The 19,604-nt window shown below is 45.7% G+C and overlaps 1 protein-coding gene across 1 annotated transcript; it reads right to left on the bottom strand.

Annotated features, from left to right (window-relative positions):
* Window positions 1-6,245: 6,245 nt before the first annotated feature.
* Window positions 6,246-19,327, bottom strand: LOC125235813. Its single transcript, XM_048142401.1, has 7 exons — window positions 19,214-19,327; window positions 11,267-11,488; window positions 10,641-10,955; window positions 10,161-10,378; window positions 9,128-9,294; window positions 8,080-8,363; window positions 6,246-6,540 (listed from the first exon to the last, which is right to left on the bottom strand). The coding sequence occupies exons 1-7, from the start codon at window positions 19,325-19,327 to the stop codon at window positions 6,253-6,255; spliced, it is 1,608 nt and encodes a 535-aa protein (XP_047998358.1). The 3' UTR covers window positions 6,246-6,252.
* Window positions 19,328-19,604: the final 277 nt, after the last annotated feature.

The following is a 19,604-nucleotide window of genomic DNA, read 5'->3' as shown; positions in this document are numbered from 1 at the left end:
GGCTACTCTAAGAGCCGTCTTTGCAGCTACTAGGGCTTCATGGAGTGTCTCCTCTTCATTCGCCGTGTGATGCCTGCGCCTGCATCTGACATATCTGCGGCGAGCAGCATTAGCAATCACTCGGAGATCGGCAATTTCTTCCGACCACCAGTAAACCTGCTTCCTCCCAGGTAACTTCCTCGACCTCGACATACCGGCATCACACACTGTGGTGAGAGACTTACGGAAGCGGGCTGCTTTTTGTTCAGTCCCTATGTTGTCTGGTGGAGGGGCGCACCAAGCCTCGATTATCGCAGCCTCCTCGATCATGTCCCTATCTAGGCTGGACAAAGACCACCTAGGGAAGCAATAGGGGCGAAGCCCACCCGCTGCTTGTAGCAGAGCCTGTGTTGTGACCGCTGGAGATGGAGAGACAGTCATCCTAATGTAAACATGGTCAGAGAGAGTCTCCACGTCCTCCAAGACACGCCAATTATCGATCCGGTGGGCGACAACAGGGGTTGCGAAAGTAACATCGACAATAGATCCTCCCTGTTGGCGCACACATGTATTGGCGCGTCCCCGATTCAGAACCACCAGACCTAATGCCGCCACCCAGTCCCTAAGTGTTTGGCCCCTCGCATCGGTGACTGCAGAACCCCAGGTTGCGCTCTTGGCGTTGAGGTCCCCCATTAAGAGTACCGGAGTTGGGGCGAGTCTCCTTATCAGTCTTTCGAGATCGTCAAGATATATCTCGAAATCCGACAGTGGCCTATTAGGGGAGAAGTAAGTTCCGATGAGGATGCCGTTGCCCCATTTGGCTGCTGCGACACCAGGGCCTTTATGAACTGCAGTCAGGGGCGGAAAATTGCCAACGGCTGGTACCACTAGTGCCACTGTCCCGTCACTTGCTCCTACCCAGTTAGGCTGAGGAAGAACAAAATATGGTTCCGCTGCGACGGCCACGCCTACGCCCCACTCTGCTATTACCTGCATCAGCAGATCTTGGGCGCGGGCGCAGTGGTTGAGGTTCGTCTGTAATATTTCAAATGGGCGTGGATGCATTACATTTCCATCTGTTGTCCCTCCTCAGCCGTATCGGTGTTCCTCTGGTTGGGCCGTTGGATCCGGGCGGGCTCCATACGTCCTTTTATTGGTGGGGGGCAGCAGGATATACCTCCCATATAGTGGCCCGATGGTTTTTTCGCCTGGTGGCATACCGCGCAGAAGGGCTTCTCTGTGCATTCAGGCGCTTTGTGCCCCGGCTTGCTGCATCTGAAGCACAGGCTGCCCCTTTCCACTTGCGAGGGGCACGTTGCACGTGTATGCCCCGCCCCCAGACATTTATAGCACCGGAGTGGCGCTGGCTCGAGTGCTTGAACGGTTGCACTTGTCCACCCTATGAGTAATCTACCCCCCTCTAAAATTTTGTTGGCCGCAATAACCGGGCACTTTACAAGGGTGGAACCCGTTCCATTGTAGGAAGTTCGTATGGCACCGACCTTGACCTCTTCAATTTTGCAGCCACCCTTAGTTGCCACTGCCGCTGCAACGGACTCGGTTGTTTCAGACTCAATGATGCCTGAGATTCTAAGTCCGGCCATTTTAATTGGTCGGTACACTCTCGCATCATTGCCGATCAGTCCCTCCAGTTTTTCGCAGATTAAGTCCGCTGCTCTTCCGTTGTCCGTACCGGAAACCTCTAAGATGCGCGCTCCGTCAGCAGTTTTACGGACATTGACGTGGTCTATTCCCACCTCAGCGAGGCTAAAAGACGTCGTTGCCTTGGACAGGAGCGAGGCATAGGTGGCCTCCGAGTCTGGTTTTAACGACAATACTATGGCCGCAGACGATGGGGCCACCAATTTGCGCGGCTTCGGCTTCGGCTTCGGTTTAGCAGCTGGTTTAGCTGCTGCTGCTGCCGTAGACTGCACGGCTTTTTTCTTTGCCTTCCTGCCGAGGACTTCCGTCCATTTCTCATTAGAGGCAGTCGGTGGTGGTTGCGTAGCCACTTGGGGGACCCTCTTTGCTCGGGGAGCCGGGGTGGGAATAGTATTTCCCGCAGGAGGAGAAGTCTCTAGGGGTACCTGCTTGGTAGCCCCTTTTTCTTCTTACGCCCTGATTTAGGGGCCGGTGCAGCCCTTGCAGGGGGCATCAGTGTCGACCCTGCCTGTTCCTCTGCCACTTTCCTGGGCTTCGTGGTTCTAGAAGCAGGCTCTGGGGCTGGCAGCGGGGTCCAGGGATCATCCGGCAAATCAGTGACTAGGTCCCTAGGGGAATACGAGACTGCAGCATTTGCCGCATCTGCACTTCTTCGGTCCGACGCTAATGGCGGCCGGGCAATCGGCGCCGGGGGAGTCTGCTCGTTAGGTCGTCAATGCGCGCATTCACCATATTCCCTATCGAGCGATGGAGACTCGCGGACAGTTCCTCTTTGAATTCCGACAAAGCCTGCGTGACGGTTGCCAGCATGCTGTTGCCAGCCTTAGGGGTTTTCAGGCTGAGGTCGCCTGACGGGGCCTCCTTCTTATTCCGCTCGGAGAAGGCCCTTCTTAACGCCTTTACCTCGCTGGTCGCGTGGGCTAACTGCTCCTTCAGCGATTTGTTGGATGCTCGGAGGATATTCAGCTCCTCGTTAGCCTCACGCGAGTCCAGTGTGTTCATCGCCTTTACGATTTGCTGGCAAGCCTCGTTAATTTGTCCGCGGATCGTTCCTTTGATGTTCATACATTTCTTGACGTGTTGCAGCACCCGTTTCGCTGCCTTTCGGGCAACGTCCGCCACATCACCGTCAGCAGATGGGGATAATCGTCCCTCTGGGTCCACGATTTCTACTCCATCCCCATCTGACATTATCTGGTCCTCCGGTCGTTCCTGTTCCACTGTCTCACAAGGTTGCACATGTGTGGCACGCTTGTTGCTTTCTTTTTCAGCAAGCCCTCTGTCTATTCTTTGTAGCAACAGTTTTGCTTTGGCGATACCCACATGTGCCCCGAGGGACTTGGTTTTTGCGACACTTGTTGTTCGAGCTTTGGCCTTGCCCCATTTCCCGCCTCTGCGTGCAGTGTTGATCTTTGGCAGGTTCACATGCCATGTTTCCTCGTCCGAGAAATTGATATTTCGTTTCCGAGCTGTATTTGTCCTAACTTCCTCTCAACAGTATCATCAGAATCTGTTTCATCAGAGAGCCGATGAAATCGGATTGATTGCACTCTGGACTCCCTCTGGTTGTCGACGACGGGGTCCTCAGACTCCGACCCCTTCCGTACATTAACAGGGCTCCGATCTCTCTCCGTCCCATCTTGACGGCTGCCTCCAGGCATCGACGTCACGTCGATTTCATCCATCTCTGGCTGGCTCTGAGAAGAGCCGTTTGCGCTTTGGCCTTTAGAAAGGCCGTTTTTGTGTTGGCCCTGAGAAGGGCCGTTGTTGTTTTTTAAATTTTTAGAAGCCATTAAATTCCCACGAGTAGGTAAGACTAACGCTCCACAGGGGCAGAGATTACCAGTACCCAAAACTGTGGCCCTATTAACGCTGTGAGGTCGGGCAGTGTCACAGGTGAGGCCACTAACGACTGATGAACACCCCAGCCGCTCTTAAAAAGAGCACCCCCGCACGGTGAACCGCCATACGGAGGGTTGTGGATTTTTTATTGAGGTTAACTCCTCTTGACCCGGCCGACCAAGGCAAGGCCCTCGGTCCCACACAAGGCTGCTAGACATGTCAACAACACCTTGTGACTGGGATAACGAGTGTTGGAACGGTGGCCGAGGCCTGTCCACCCGGTTTCTGTTGAAAGCAGGTGAACCGTTCCCCCCTACTTCTGGAACGTCCCTAACTCTTCGCCTGCCCGGTATGGGTAGCCCTGTCCGGTATAGCCTCAGAGATCACGGGGACGCGACAGAAGTGTTTCCCTCCCCCCCGGGATGTACCCGGGTGTCGGGTTATTGGCAACAACGGTAAGCAATCCCACGTAGGAGATTAATTACCGTTGCCCCCAGGGCGCACCAGCCATAAGCCATTCCCTTAACTATGGATCCGCGAGGATCAACAGCTATTGGAATGTCCCAGACCCTCGTGGAGGTTACCCGACCTAGCGCCCCAACCTAACTCAAAACCTAACCTAACTCAAAACCTAACCTAACTCAAAACCTAACCTAACTCAAAACCTAACCTAACTCAAAACCTAACCTAACTCAAAACCTAACCTAACTCAAAACCTAACCTAACTCAAAACCTAACCTAACTCAAAACCTTTTTTTTTTTTTTTTGACGCAGGGGAATGCATTTACGCATCTCACCCCCGGGCTGAGGAGGCCCATTGGGGGGTGGTATGTGGGACTCCCTCCTCCCATATCCCCCCTCTACTAGTCAGAGGGAGTGGGAGGAGAATACCCACTAAACCCCTGCGGCGTTTCCGTCCAAGCCGTTATAGGGGGGTGCAATGAGCTCGCTAGCACGTCATCACGGCACCCCCCCGGCAGTCCTGGTCCGGTCAGGGAACCGGACTTCACACCATTTGTGTAGGGAGAGTCAGCAAACGCATAACTGGACTCTCCCCCCTTCCCAAGTAAGCCTTGTTATGCAGGTCCTCTACCCGCGGCTCTACTGGGGCATGACACGGTTTACGGTAGCAAACCGCCTGCGCCTTCTGCCTATTCTTCTGCGACGGTTTGGAAGCGCGTTGGGGTCTTCCTCCCGCTCTCGCTCATCAGCCTCTTTCTGCAACATAACTGTGTTGCAGAAGAGGTCCACTGCATCCCAAGATCTCTCGCTGCTCAGCATGGCCGTCACGACACTGTGCAGCGAGAGATCATTCGTCCCTATAGTTGCCGCCAACGCATTCCGCTCCACGACCCAGCGGTTACAGTCCATCAATGTGTGCCGGGCCGTATCATCCGCCTCACCGCACTGATGACAGACCGGGGTGGGCTCCCGACCTATCATGTGCAGGTAGTGACCGAAACACCCGTGTCCGGTCAACACCTGCACTAGTCTAAACCCCACTCTGCCATGAGTGCGGTCCAACCATCCGTCCAATGACGGGAGAACCGCCCCTATTGTCCAGGTCCCATAGAGGCAGCTCTCCAGGTCTACTTTCCACCGCTCCCTAAGCCTTTCCAGCGCAATTCTGCGCTCATTTCTGACTTCCTCAGGAGCAGGGAAAACTCCTGTCTCCCTGCTCCTGATCCTTCTCTTATGCATTTCTGCTAGTACCCCAGCATCTAGTTCCCAGGGGGAGGTGCCCGCCAATACACATGCCGCCGCCCATCCCACTGTCACGTACGCTCTTATCGGCCCTTTCAACTTATCGGCCCAAATCGGGGCCCCATAGAGCGCCATTGATCGAGCCACTCCAGCGTATAGGCGTCGACATGCGTGGGAGGGACCTCCCACATTCGGCAACAATCGACCCATCTCCGAAGCTGCAGCCACTATTCGAGGAGCAATTTGACGGAAGTGCTCCCCAAACTTCCATTTCCCGTCCAGTATGAGGCCAAGGTATTTTATACAGGGCGCCATCTGTATCCTCTCATTGCACACTTTGAGGGAGGTACCCGCAGGCACCCTCCATCCTCTCTTCCCGAAGACTATTGCCTCAGTTTTCGAAAGCGCGACCTTCAGTCCCAGGAGGCGGATTCTGAGGACTATCAGGTCGGCTGCCACTTCAGCCCTCCGCAATGCCTCTCTTAATTCTTTGCCCCGAATGGCCACCATTGTGTCATCTGCATAACACATGAGGGCCATCCGGCGAGCTTAGCCTAACCTCTGTATTGGTCAAATGACCTGGTTTACGCAGGAAATTTTTTAACAGCGCGTTGTATCTTTGATTTTGTGACTGTGCAGTGCCATCTAGTTGTAATTGATGAAGCATATTTGTTATCGCCTTGGATCGTTTCATTCGGTTTTTCTCAAAGTGCGTGTCACACTTTATCACAAAAGTGCGTGTCGACTAGCGCAGTATCTTTAATTTTAATGCTTTTAAATAAATAAATATTATAGGACAGATATACATCTGATACCGGTCTAGGTGAGCTCAATTTTCGAGCCGTTGTATAGCGTTGTGTCCAATGTACCTAATAGATGTCGCTGTTACAGACGGAAACTAGGTAACGGTTGTTTTGTACAGATCATGTAAGTCTATCTATCTATTTGTAAGTGCGATAGAGAAGGCCTGATGGTTTTTCGATCATTAAAAAAAAAAAAAAAACCTTTTCTTTCAAGGATCGTTACGGGACAAACGAGGCAAATCAATCGTACTTTGGTAAACATTTAATAAACATTTATAAATATATGTCCTAAAATCACAATAACAAAAACATAACGCGAACAAATTAGTGAATTGGCAGCCGAGATCGGTTCGATGTTACCGGCCTTGAGGTCGGCGAGCGTGACGGTGGCGGTGGCGGCGGCGGCGGCCGGCGCGGCGTCCTCGCGCAGCGCCTCGGGCGCGCGCGACGTGCTCGCCTCCGTCGACGCCGTCGTGCGCGTCGGCTCCCACGCGCCGCCGCCCCCTCCACCGGTGTCGTAGCTCGCCTCGTTGTCGTTGTACTCGCCGATCTGAAATAACAATTACCCATAAGCAATCAATAGTTTCAGGCCGTAGCCGGATGGCATGTCTGCGACGCGAAACGACACGCTGAAACTCAGCAGAAATGTAGTCTAGCTCTGTCGCGCCAATATTACGCAAGAGCGATAGAGAATAGAGATAAATAGCTACGGAAGAGATATTATCGTGAGCGTTTCGTGAGCGTTTGTGTATTCGGCTACGCAGACAGTTCGTCATAACATTATAATGCGACCGGTCTGGCGCAGTCGGTAGTGACCCTGCCTGCTGCGCCGCGGTCCCGGGTTCGAATCCCGGTAAGGGCATTTATTTGTGTGATGAGCACAGATATTTGTTCCTGAGTCATGGATGTTTTCTATGTATATAAGTATTTATATATTATATACATCGTTGTCTAAGTACCCACAACACAAGCCTTCTTGAGCTTACCGTGGGCCTCAGTCAATCTGTGTAAGAATGTCCTATAATATTTATTTATTTATTTTATTTATTTATTATAAAACAGCTCTAGCTAGATCCTTGTCTTATCTAGGTATGTACCTCCGCTACTGATGGTGGTTCCCCAAACGTGCTGTTTAGTACAGTTTCTAACTATAGTAACGTACTATTATATGTAGTATAATAACATAAGTTAGTATTGGCTTCGTGCGAAGTGCATGGAGGGGGTAAGCAAAGCGATCGCAGTGCTTGCGGTGGTCAAAATCGACACTGATTGTGGTTGTCATCTATCAAAACTCATAAAATATAATACAATGTGGTGTAATGTTTGATATGGGGTATCAATGTTGTTTCGTTGTTAATTGTAAAAATAATGGCATAAATAGTCGTTGCACGTTCTATGCGTTTCTTAGAGCACACTGGAAATTGGATCAAAGAACTAAATGGATAGCTACGGTGAAAAGAAAACGTAAGTGACATGTCAAAACAAAACATTATAATAAATTATATTTAAGCTTTGTTTACCTAATATTGTTCAATACGCTGTTAGTATTTTTCCTACCGTAAAAGATTATGCTTAAAGATTCAGGCCTAGCCTGGGAATAGGCCCGTGTCGAATATTTCTGCGGCCGCGGACATGACTAGGTACTTACGTTTAGATTTGTTTTATATGGCATTAACGGGACGGAGGTTTAGCGAATACCATATCACTAGCTCGAAGAACTTGTACCATTACTCCTATGTTCTTCAAGATTCCTTATATGCCCTGCCAGCACCAATTTATTGACTCTTTCTGTAGTCTGGGGTTGGAAGTTTATACCGTGAGTAATGGCTTTGGAAACTGATTTTTGGTATTATATCCATGTCTTTATAATCTATCTACCTAAATTACACTTGAAATGCTCTTGCTTATTCGATGTATTTGCTCTTGTTATTCGATGTATTTAAAATTAACGAAAAATCGTTAAAATATAATGTTTGTTTACATGTCAGTTTTTGACATTTTCCACTTCAGGTTCACATGGTAGTGGGCGTAATTGTCGTGCACGTAGCCAATACGGTACCTACGGAATGTCACTGTCAGCCAGCCCTACCTTGAAATCAGCCCGGTATGGCTCGAACTCAAACTGTGACATTCTGCCGCCAGCGGGCAGCGCTCTCGCGTGTGGACTCGGCGTCGTGGACGGCGTGTGCGTCGGCGGCGGCGGCGGCGGCGGCGAGCGCGCGCGCGGCGTCGGCGCGGTGCGCGTGGGCGCGGGCTCGGCGGCCGCGCGCCTCCACGTCGCCTCCGCGGAGGGCCAGTCGCTCTCTGTTCTTCGCGACTGTTCTGTGGTGTATCCCATCTCCCTTACTCCTCTTGTGGTGTCCTCATCTGAACCTACACAGAATCTCATTAAGACCATTCGGAAACGGTACTTTTTGTTAGTAGGGAGTGAAGTAGCACTTTCCTGTTCAAGGACTTTATGTTGTCAGTAGGTATAAAATATTAAGCTAAGAAAGAGTTTGCACATAGGAACAAAATCTATATTTAAAAAAAAAAAAAACTGTCATATTTTGGGAACGTACAATTCATATTTTGGGATTTCCTCATAGGCGATTTGAAAATTATGTCACATGGTAGCAAAATTATTTCTTCCTTGGGTGTTAGCACTTGAATGCCTCACTATGCTAAGAATTCTATTTTAAAATCCCTCGCTGCACTCAGGATTCAATGGCTACAGGCAGGATGTACAATCCTTCGCTTCGTTTCGGATTTACGCCTTCGCTGTAAATATGTAAATTTGCTCCCTTGTAACACTATCTACTATCAAACCAAAAAGTTGTCCTTGACTTTATAACATGGAGCTACAGAATAGTCACATTTCCACTTCCTTGTAAATTTGATATTTGTTAAACGAAAGTATGAAGTGCCATACCAAGTTCCCTTAACTTTTTGGAGTCTGGTCCAAAATCAACAAAGACGAAGGCTATGTTATTCTCATTGGATGATATTAGTTTTTTAAGTAGTTAAACGTTAACTTACGTCTTGTACTGAGACTGACTGAAATAGCATGACACGTTCTTACGTGTCCGTAAGCATACGAAGGAAAACCTTTTCGAACTACATCTGTACCTTCATGTAGTGAACCCAGTGGCGCGTACCTTCGGGCGTGGTGCGGTGTCTCGGGCGGTACTTGGGGGCGCGGCGCGGCGGCGGCGCGTCCGCGCCCGCGCCCGCGCCCGCGCCCGCGCGCGGCGCCGGCGTCTCCGGCAGCTCCGGCGGGCCCTCCAGCAGGATGCGCTCGCTGCACACTGCCGCGCAGCTGTCCCTGCACACACTCACATCAACATTATTCACACTCACTTGTCAGTCTTGTCACTCACTCTCTCGCAAGACATGTTCCCGGGAGCTTACATTTAACAGTCTTTTTGGTGATGCATTATTTCTCAAATCAAATAAAAAATACGAAAGATCAACTGTAGAGATCGATATAGACGATAAAGTCGATAATGGACTCGATGAGTATACACTTTGCGTCTTTTAGCAGCAGCGTAAGGTGAGATCACGCCTTAACCTGAAAAACATGACGCCTATTGCCTATTGTTAATAACACTAGGTACTGCAAATATCGTACGGGCTGACAGACTGACTGGCAGACTGTGGAAGTCCCATGATTTCAAATGAATTAGCCGAGGACTAATACCATTTGCAGAATCCATGAGGATCTAGTCTCTCATGAGATGAGGAACTAGGTAAATATCACAGATGTCATATATACCATAGATCAAGCAAACGTATCTACTTAGCGTGTCAAATGAACTCAGTGAAATCCACTGAGTTGTCCGTCTTTACTCGCAGCTTGCAGCTTTCGGGCGTCAATTTTTGTAAGTTGAAGTCAACCAAAACATAAAAAATGCCTCGTTACGTGATATTCAATTGTAACAACACAAAAATTATGAACAATCAAGAGCCTGAGACATATTTAAAATTACAGGCAAGAATCAACTTCAGTACAAAATTTGACACGCTCGGCCCCTATACAAATATATGAATTTGTTTCCTCTATCTAAATTAAGTTCTGTGGTAAATATATTCAATACATTCTTATAGTCAGTTGCCTGATATTTATGCTGTGGTAATTGGTAATAAAGTGAGACAATAAAGTGATGCGGTGTCGTGTGGGCATGCACGTACCGGCCGCAGCGGCGCCGCGTCTGCGCGCAGTGCACGAACTCCTGCCAGCGCGGCACGTGCAGCGCGGCGTGCGTGTCGCCGCAGCCGGCGCCCGCTCCCGCGCCCGCGCCCGCGCCCGCCTCGTTGCTGCCCTCGCCGCTCTCCGCCGGGCTGCGCGCCGACCGCGACAGCACTCCGCACAGCTTGCCCGCGCACACCACGCCCACGCCCCAGTCGCTCTGAAATCACAAAACCCCGATAAGGGCATTGTATGATGAACACACACAGTCATATTTGCCTAACGTTTAACCTTTGTTTGCTTTCGCCGTAGATTTGGGGTTTGGACGATTTATGTAAGACGTCTTCAAATATTGCAGTAGTGTGACGTGACTATGTAGTATGACGTGTCATTCTTGGCGGCTAGCATGCCAAGGACGTGTCATGACGACACGACACGGCAGACTGTCCTCCGTGTAAGTACTTAGTTAGATGGCAGCGCACCTGACAGAACTGCGGGCCGACGAGGCAGAGCGCCGTGTCGGAGACGGCGGCCCAGTGCGGCGCGACGGAGGCGCAGACTATGGGCGAGGCGCGCTCGGCGTTGCCGATGCGCAGCGGCGCGCCGGCGCGCGCGGGCGTGCGCACCACGTGGCAGGCGGGCGCGGCGGCGCGCGGCTCGCACTCCTCGCCCACCGCCATGAGGATGGGCCGCGCGCCCGCCGCCGCGCCGAACGGCGCCTCCAGCTCCAGCAGCGCCATGTCCAGCACCACGCCCATCCACGCCTCTTCCGTCCACTTGTCCGTCTCCGATAAACTCTGTAGTACGTTACAAACATAACTTCATACCTCTTTGAGGCATTGGCTACTCTACAATGATAACTAATGATAAGTAGCCATAAAATAAAAAAGCACGTTTTTATTATCTCTCCTTACAATAAACAACCTGTTCCAAGAGCTCAGGCCTCGTAGCCAAATAGCATTTCTGCGACGCCAAACGACGCAGAAATGCAATCTGTCTCTATCGCTCCTGTGTATTGGCGTGACAGGGCCAGGTTTTAAAATAAAGCTAATATCCCTCCTGTATCCCACAACAAGATTAACAACAACAGCGTATAAACAACAAGTACCCCCTGAGAATCAGCGGCGAAGGCGAGGCGCGCGACGCGGCGCGTGCCGTCGGCGCTGTTGGCGGTGGGCGAGCGCGCCCACAGGTCGGTGGCGGCGGCGACGGCGGCGGCGGCGGCGGGCGGCGCGCCGCGCCCGCGCGCGCACGACGCCGTGCTGAGCGCCGCGCGCAGCGACACCAGCGCGCCGCCGCAGCGCCACCCGTCCTCGTGCTCCACCACTATCTGCAACACAATTACACGAACACGCTCTAACCTCCTGCGGGCTCATTACCAAACTCACATAAAAATTACCATTTAATTTCCATCATATCAACGTTCCCCTTTAGAAATTACCCGAGCATTTAGTTATTCGAAATTACCCCACTGCACCATATTTTCTATCTGCTCGAAGGTTTGACATCTTTCATCTTTGCAATAATTGTGTAGGCCACTCCTAGTATATTACAGAATACTGATGGCGTTGGCATATTTTTTCCGTTAAATGCATAGAATTTAAGGTGTTGTAGACTTTCTCATCGCAAATTTTTACTTCTTATTCTTACTCAAAATTTACAGATTTATATATTTTTTAACTAAAAGTGACAATTAAAAAACAAATTTTTATGAACTATATTGTGTTACATATCAAATCAAAGAGCTTTATTTATAAGTATTTCAAAAATGTATTTTTGTTTCGTTTTTAGGGTTCCGTAGTCAACTAGGAACCCTTATAGTTTCGCCATGTCTGTCTGTCCGTCCGTCCGTCCGCGGATAATTGTGGTGTATGTGTATCTATAGATATATATGTCATGTATCATCCATGTATTGAGTAGTCTGTAAGTTGAGTTTGAACAATAAACACATGTAATCGAGCTCCGTATTTTATTGTTATTCCGCCAACCGTACATGGCGACCCTTGGCCAGTCGCCACGCGCCGCGCGTGTTTGCCTAATAAGTCAGTGATCAGACCAAATATGTGCGTCGCGAGTGATTCGAAACCGAGACTGTTTGCGGCCTTACTAGAACAGACAGTATTCCAGCCGATAATTTGCATAATCGCAGTCCAACCGTTAGCAGGAAAAGTTTTAGTGTCTAATAACACCAGTGCAACGAAAATTCCAAATGGGTTCTTCAACTTCCACTGAGAAAAAAGAAGAAGTGATAATCGCTCAAACTGCAGCAGGGGGCAGCAACAATGTCGACTTGCAACAATTGAAATTTCATGCCTCCACCACCAACATCATCCTAGCCATTATATTATTCATTGTTTTGCTGACGTTACTTTACGGAATATATAAAATATACCATAAGTGCCACAAGAAGTGGATTCAACGAGAAATCAACCATCACGTCATGTTCAGAAGATCGTTTAGAAGGGATAAGCGGCCAGCAGACGACGACGTCTAGTGCAGGAGGAAATGCAGGAGCAGTGTTAAACAACGGTGTCGTAATAGTGAGTGTTAAATTCACGTAAGAAAAAAAAACAGTGTGCTACATAGTGCAATGTGTCCTAGTTATAGTATGTAATGGTGGAAGAACTTTCTAGTGTCTTCGACAGTTTAAAAAACTTAAAGACAATACACAAAAATTAGCAAAAATTAAAAGAACTCCTAATGTGTTGCAAAATACCTTGTTAAAAGCTACTCAATTGTATACACAATACCTAAAGTGTTCAGAGACATTAGATGCAGATATATCAAAAAATCTTATTAAGGGTAGTGACATAATTCCTATTAAAGAAATTTGTATTCGAATAGAAAACTTGTACGTACAGTTACAAGAATTTTGTACGGCACAGGGCATTGAAAGCAAAAACACCATGGAAAAGTTTAACCTTAAAACGGCGGTGTCTTTATTGCCTGAAATAACGAGCGATGAAGACAGCGTCAAGAAATTGATTGACGCCATAGAATTGTACAGTGACATGATTGACTCGGACAGTCAACCGAATTTAATAAAATTTATTTTAAAAACTAGGTTGACAGAAAGCGCAAAATTACGCCTATCATCTTCTTATACGTCCTGTAAAAACCTGATAGACGACCTAAAATTGCATTTATTAACAAAAAAATCCCCTACCGCGCTTCACGCTCAACTAATTCAAGAAAAACAAGGCACTAGCACTATCGATGAGTATGGTAAAAGATTAGAAAAACTTTTCGTAGACTTAACGATATCGCAGGCCGACGGTGACAAAAAAGCATTCGACGTGTTAAAACCGATTAATGAAAAATTAGCAATCAGAAATTTCACTGACGGCCTGAGATCACGTAACTTAAGCATTATATTAACAGCGCGTGACTACAAATCCTTAAAGGACGTCATAAGAGCTGCTAAAGACGAAGAAATTTCTTCAAGGGAGCAGCAGTCGCAAGAGGAGATGTTTACGGGATCCCGAGGAAGACCCTCAGGTGAGTATAACACCCGTCCATTTACAGGCCGAGGCAGGAACACATGGTACAACCAAAGTAGTAGGGGTCAACACGCCTACTCACACGCAACTCGAAATGATTCGACTGCGACTTATAGTACGGGCAGCCGCGGGCGCCCGCTCTATCGAGGACACATGCACCGGGGTAATCGTTACTCGCGTAGCATGTATCGAGGTAATTACAACTACAACCGCCCGAGTGTAAATTACATTGAAAACCAAAATTTACCCAATTCAAGCGAGACTACAAATAATCCGGCAACACAGGAAAATGAATCAGAGTTTTTTCGTGCATAACATATTTTCATGTGATAGTAGTGACTACATAGAATTACCCGTCAATGACGTAACATGTTCTTGGCTATTAGATACGGGCTCATCATTATGCGCTATAAGCCTTGAAACTGTAATTGAGCTTAGCATTCCGATTACTAAAAGTAGCATTCCCGTAAATGGCCTCGGGGGACGTCTCGATACCGAAGGATATGTTTACATTAGCTTCATTATAAATGGTGCGGAATTTGAACACAAGTTTCACGTCATAAAAGATTGGCCGTGTTGGACGAATGCATTGATAGGTAGAGATTTTTTTAAAAAATATTATTGCTTCATAGATTATTACGACGATATGTTCTCATTATTTAACCATGACTTAAATAAGATTATTACGTTACCAATATGTACAAGACAACCGGATGACAATGATAACTTATTCATACCGCCGCGATGCGAAAAAATAATATTTATAAGGACAAATTTCGAAGAAGATTGTATAGTAACTCCGAAACAAATAGGTAAAGGGATTTTCATTGCAGGAAGTATTAGTCCGCCTATTAATGGGAAAATTCCCATACAAATACTTAACACCCGGGAAGATGGCGTGACCTTAACGAACTTAAATCCGGAATTGACTACTTTAAACAACTACAATATTTGTAACTTTGAAAAATGCGACAATATAGACAGTGAACGTGTTCGAAAAATGCTGTCGTTTTTAAATTTGTCTCATTTAAATACAGAGGAAAGACGCTCAATACAAAATATTTGCGCAAAATACTCTGACGTATTCCATTTACCAGGGGATAAGTTGTCGACCACAAACATTTATCAACCTAATATTACACTGAAACCAGACTCCGTTCCTGTTTATGTGAAACCCTATCGGTTGCCACAAATTCATAGGGATGAAATAGATAAAAAAATTAAAGAAATGTTGGCAGACGACATTATCGAACCATCCAATAGTGAGTGGTCTAGCCCAGTTCTCCTAGTTCCAAAAAAATCTAACTCTGACGTAAAAAAATGGCGATTAGTTATAGATTTTAGAAAACTAAACAATCAGATCGTTGATGACAAATTTCCGCTTCCTAATATAACGGACATTTTAGACTCGCTTTCAGGAGCGATGTATTTCTCACATCTTGACCTAAGCCAAGGTTATTATCAATTAAATTTAGATCCAAATAGTAGAAAACTAACAGCATTCACTACACACTCAGGGCATTACCAGCTAACTAGATTACCCCAAGGTCTGAAAACAAGCCCTAATTGTTTTTCCAGGGCCATGACAATTGCAATGGCGGGTTTGCATCATGAAAAGTGTCTTGTGTACCTTGATGACCTAATTTGTTACGGCCGAAACCTACAAACCCACAATAAAAATCTTATAGACATATTATCTCGACTTAGGCAAGTTAATCTAAAATTAAATCCTAATAAATGCAACTTTTTAAAGAAAGAATTATTATATTTAGGGCATATAGTGTCATCAGACGGTGTCAAACCTGATCCAGAAAAAACAAAAGCTATTGATAACTATTCAACTCCAGAAAATATAGATGACGTTCGTAGATTTGTTGCATTCGCGAACTACTACAGAAAATTCATACCCTCTTTTGCAGAAATTACTTTACCATTAACAAAACTATGCCGGAAAAATGTACCATTTGTTTGGACAAATGACTGCAATGCAGCCTTTAATGAAATAAAAAAAAAATTAGCAAATCCACCCATACTTCAATACCCAAACTTTGACGAAAATAACACATTTATTTTGAAAACTGATGCTAGTGGTTATGCGTTGGGTGCGATTCTGAGTAACGGCGATAATAGACCCGTAGCTTATGCCAGTCGCACTCTGAATAAAGCGGAAATCAACTACTCTACTATAGATAAAGAACTTTTGGCGATTGTCTGGTCAATAAAATACTTTAGACCATACCTGTATGGTAAGAAATTTAAAATCGAAACAGATCACAAACCACTAATATATTTATTTAATATGTCTAATCCAAATAGTCGCCAAATGAAATTCCGTTTAGTACTGGAAGAGTACGATTTTGACGTCGAATATGTCAAAGGGACAAACAATGTCGCAGCCGATGCATTATCTCGTATAAGAATCAGTAGTGACGAATTAAAAGCAATGCATGAAAACATCATAGCAGTTCTAACTAGGGCTCAACGAAGGAAACATGAAAATATGTTACAACCACAAAATAAATCTCCTGACAGTCAAGTAGTTATAACACCCCAACCCCGAGTGGTAGACATGTTAAAAGTACCAAATAATTACACAGAACTCTTGCTAAATCTACATGACAAAGATATCAATAATTTGCAACATTATGTCACAAAAGAGAGCGAAGACTTCGCATTTTTGGAAACGAAGTCTATAATTTACGTCAAACCATCATCCCGATCGTATTGCGCACGAGCTGCCTTTGCGAGGGCGTTGAGTTTGTTTTGTACAAATATAAATGTAAATAACTTGTATGTTATAAAGAATGACAATAATAAAGAAAAAGTAGAAGAGTTAACGCGTGCCATTAATAAATTACCAACGTGGACCGGCCCACGGTTACATATTTTAAGAGGAATAAAAAGGATTACCGATACAGACACAATCCGTGTCATACTAAATGACTACCACATGCTGCCAACTAGTGGCCATGCTGGCATTAGGCGCATGTTAAACAATATTAAAAGACTGTATTTCTGGAACGGCATGGAAAAAGATGTCATAAATTTCGTGAAAAAGTGCGATTCATGTCAGAGACAGAAACACAGTAAGTATATACGAGAACCAATGTCAATAACTGACACAGGTAAGTCAGCTTTTAGTAGAATATTTTTAGATTTAGTTGGCCCGTTAATTAAGGATGACAATGGTTATAATTATATATTAACATTACAGTGCGACCTCACAAAGTATGTCGAAGCCTATCCCCTAACAACTAAAGAAACGGTGGCGGTTGCTACTGCATTTGTAAACAACTTCATTCTACGCTACGGCATACCTAGTGAGATCGTTACCGATCGAGGGACGGAATTTATTTCAGCTACCATGCAAGAAGTGTGCAAACTCTTAAAAATTACACACTTAACCTCAACCGCTTATCATCATCAAACTATAGGTGCGTTAGAAAATAGTCATAAAAATCTAATTTCCTTTTTACGTATTCAAACAAACAACGCGCCCCAAAATTGGAGTACATGGTTACCTTATTGGTCTTTTGCTTTCAATACCACTGTACACAGTGAAACTAAATATAGCCCATTTGAACTTGTTTTTGGCAAATTATGTAGTATACCGACACATCTAACAGATATTTTAGACCCATTATATAACCATAACGATTACCCATGCGAATTAAAATATAGGATTCAAAAGTCCCAATTAGATGCTAAGACAAATCTTTGTAAAAGTAAAGAGGTAAGAAAATACAGATACGACACTGATGTAAACACTGTAAAATATGCAGAAGGCGATTTAATTTTGGTAAAAAATGAAGCTCGCACCAATAAATTGGACCCTTTATATTTAGGCCCATATAAGGTAGTTAAGGATATACAACCAAATGTAATCATTTTAGATAATAAAAATAAGCAAAATATATTGCACAAAAATAGGACTAAGCCATATGTTTCCTAAAAAAAAAAAAAAAAAACACACTCTCTATTATGTATTTTTTTTTAAATGAAGAGGGGGCGTGTGGTGTATGTGTATCTATAGATATATATGTCATGTATCATCCATGTATTGAGTAGTCTGTAAGTTGAGTTTGAACAATAAACACATGTAATCGAGCTCCGTATTTTATTGTTATTCCGCCAACCGTACAATCTCAGTGACCGTTAGCACTAGAAAGCTGAAATTTGGTACCAATATGTATATCAATCACACCGACAAAGTGCAAAAATAAAAAGTGGATAAAAGTTCAACTAGGGAACAAATCAAATTATTTTATTGAATATTTTTCGATTTGTTCTTTTTTTCAAGTAGTCACACTACTATATATAAATTACAAATTTAAATAAATATCATACACGAAAGAAAAAACGACAAGGCCCACTGGTGGCCGAGCCGGGAATCGAACCCGGGTCTTCAGCTTACGCGGCTAACGTCTTCACCACTAGACTAGACTAGACTAGACTACTAGACTACACTAGCACTAGACTACACTACACTAGCACTAGCACTGCACTAGACTAGAGGGCGGGCGGGTGGTCTAGTGGTGAAGACGTTAGCCGCGTAAGCTGAAGACCCGGGTTCGATTCCCGGCTCGGCCACCAGTGGGCCTTGTCGTTTTTTCTTTCGTGTATGATATCTATTTAAATTTGGATAAAAGTTTTTTATTAGGGTACCCCCCCCCCCCCCTACACGTAAAGTAGGGAATGATATTTTTTTCATTGCAATCCTAACGTGTGATATATTGTTGGATAGGTATTTAAAAATGAATAAGGGTTTACTAAAATAGTTTTTTGATAATACATAAATACATATTAATATTTTCGGAAATAATCGCTCCTAAAGGGCAAAAAAGTGTGTCCCCCCTCTAACTTTTGATCCATATGTTTAAAAAATATGAAAAAAATCACAAAAGTAGAACTTTATAAAGACTCTCAAGGAAAATTATTTTGAACTTGATAGGTTCAGTAGTTTTTGAGAAAAATACGGAAAACTACGGAACCCTACACTGAGCGTGGCCCGACACGCTCTTGGCCGGTTTTTTTAAATTGTTTAAAATATCAATTATTTGCAAAAATGACTTCGCCTTCAGAAGTGGAGGCGCTTAAGCCCTTCTTGTGACCCTTACAACGCGTATTACAGTCATACCACAGGTTACCCCACAGTTACCGCCTGTCAAAAACGCGAACAATCGTCCTGTCTATGACACTCATACAAGCATTGCACGCGTTCATCTACACGAGCTTAGAACGTGTGCTAGGAAAGCACCTCTTTCACATATTTGATCGCCAGTGTCCGATATGTGGTCATAATGTAATATATCGCAGATCATATACCCTGATAGTAAATAGATTCATCAAGTACATTGTAGGTATAATATGCTACGACTGCTACGTCACGTCACTGCGACTAACTCGACCAACAGATAGATGTCACAAAATGGAACCAAGGAATTATCTCGGAAGCAGATTCACTCCAAAACAGGGAGAAAGAGCATTCGTCGATGAACTTGGACCATAACGACATTGGTGGCGTAAGTGTAGCGTTTAGTTGGCATCGGACTGACCGCAAAGGGTGCGCTCTCGACCTCGTCCTCCAGCGGCTCGTCGGCGGCGGCGGCGGCGGCGGCGGCGGCGAGCAGCAGCACTAGCGCCGCCCGCGCGCTCCAGGCTCCCGGCATGTCGCTCACGCCGCCGAGTGCCTCTCCCTGCACTCTGTAAACATCGCGCGTCCTCCGAGCTGCTATCACGGCCGAATGACACCTGTCATGTGTCACCACTTTTTCTTCTTTTTATTTTATTTCATTTTAGCACCTACCTACCTATTACCTATAATGCCTGAATAGAGACCAAAACGTAGGTACCTTTTAATACCAAAAGCAATAAATTAAAAAAATCATACTTGATATTTATAGAGGTTAACAATATTCATAACTGTTCCATGAAATATATAGTCCT

Source organism: Leguminivora glycinivorella, chromosome 18 (assembly GCF_023078275.1).
Source record: "Leguminivora glycinivorella isolate SPB_JAAS2020 chromosome 18, LegGlyc_1.1, whole genome shotgun sequence".
NCBI classification, from domain to species: Eukaryota; Metazoa; Arthropoda; class Insecta; order Lepidoptera; family Tortricidae; genus Leguminivora; species Leguminivora glycinivorella.
This window is presented reverse-complemented; position numbering and strand designations above follow the sequence as displayed.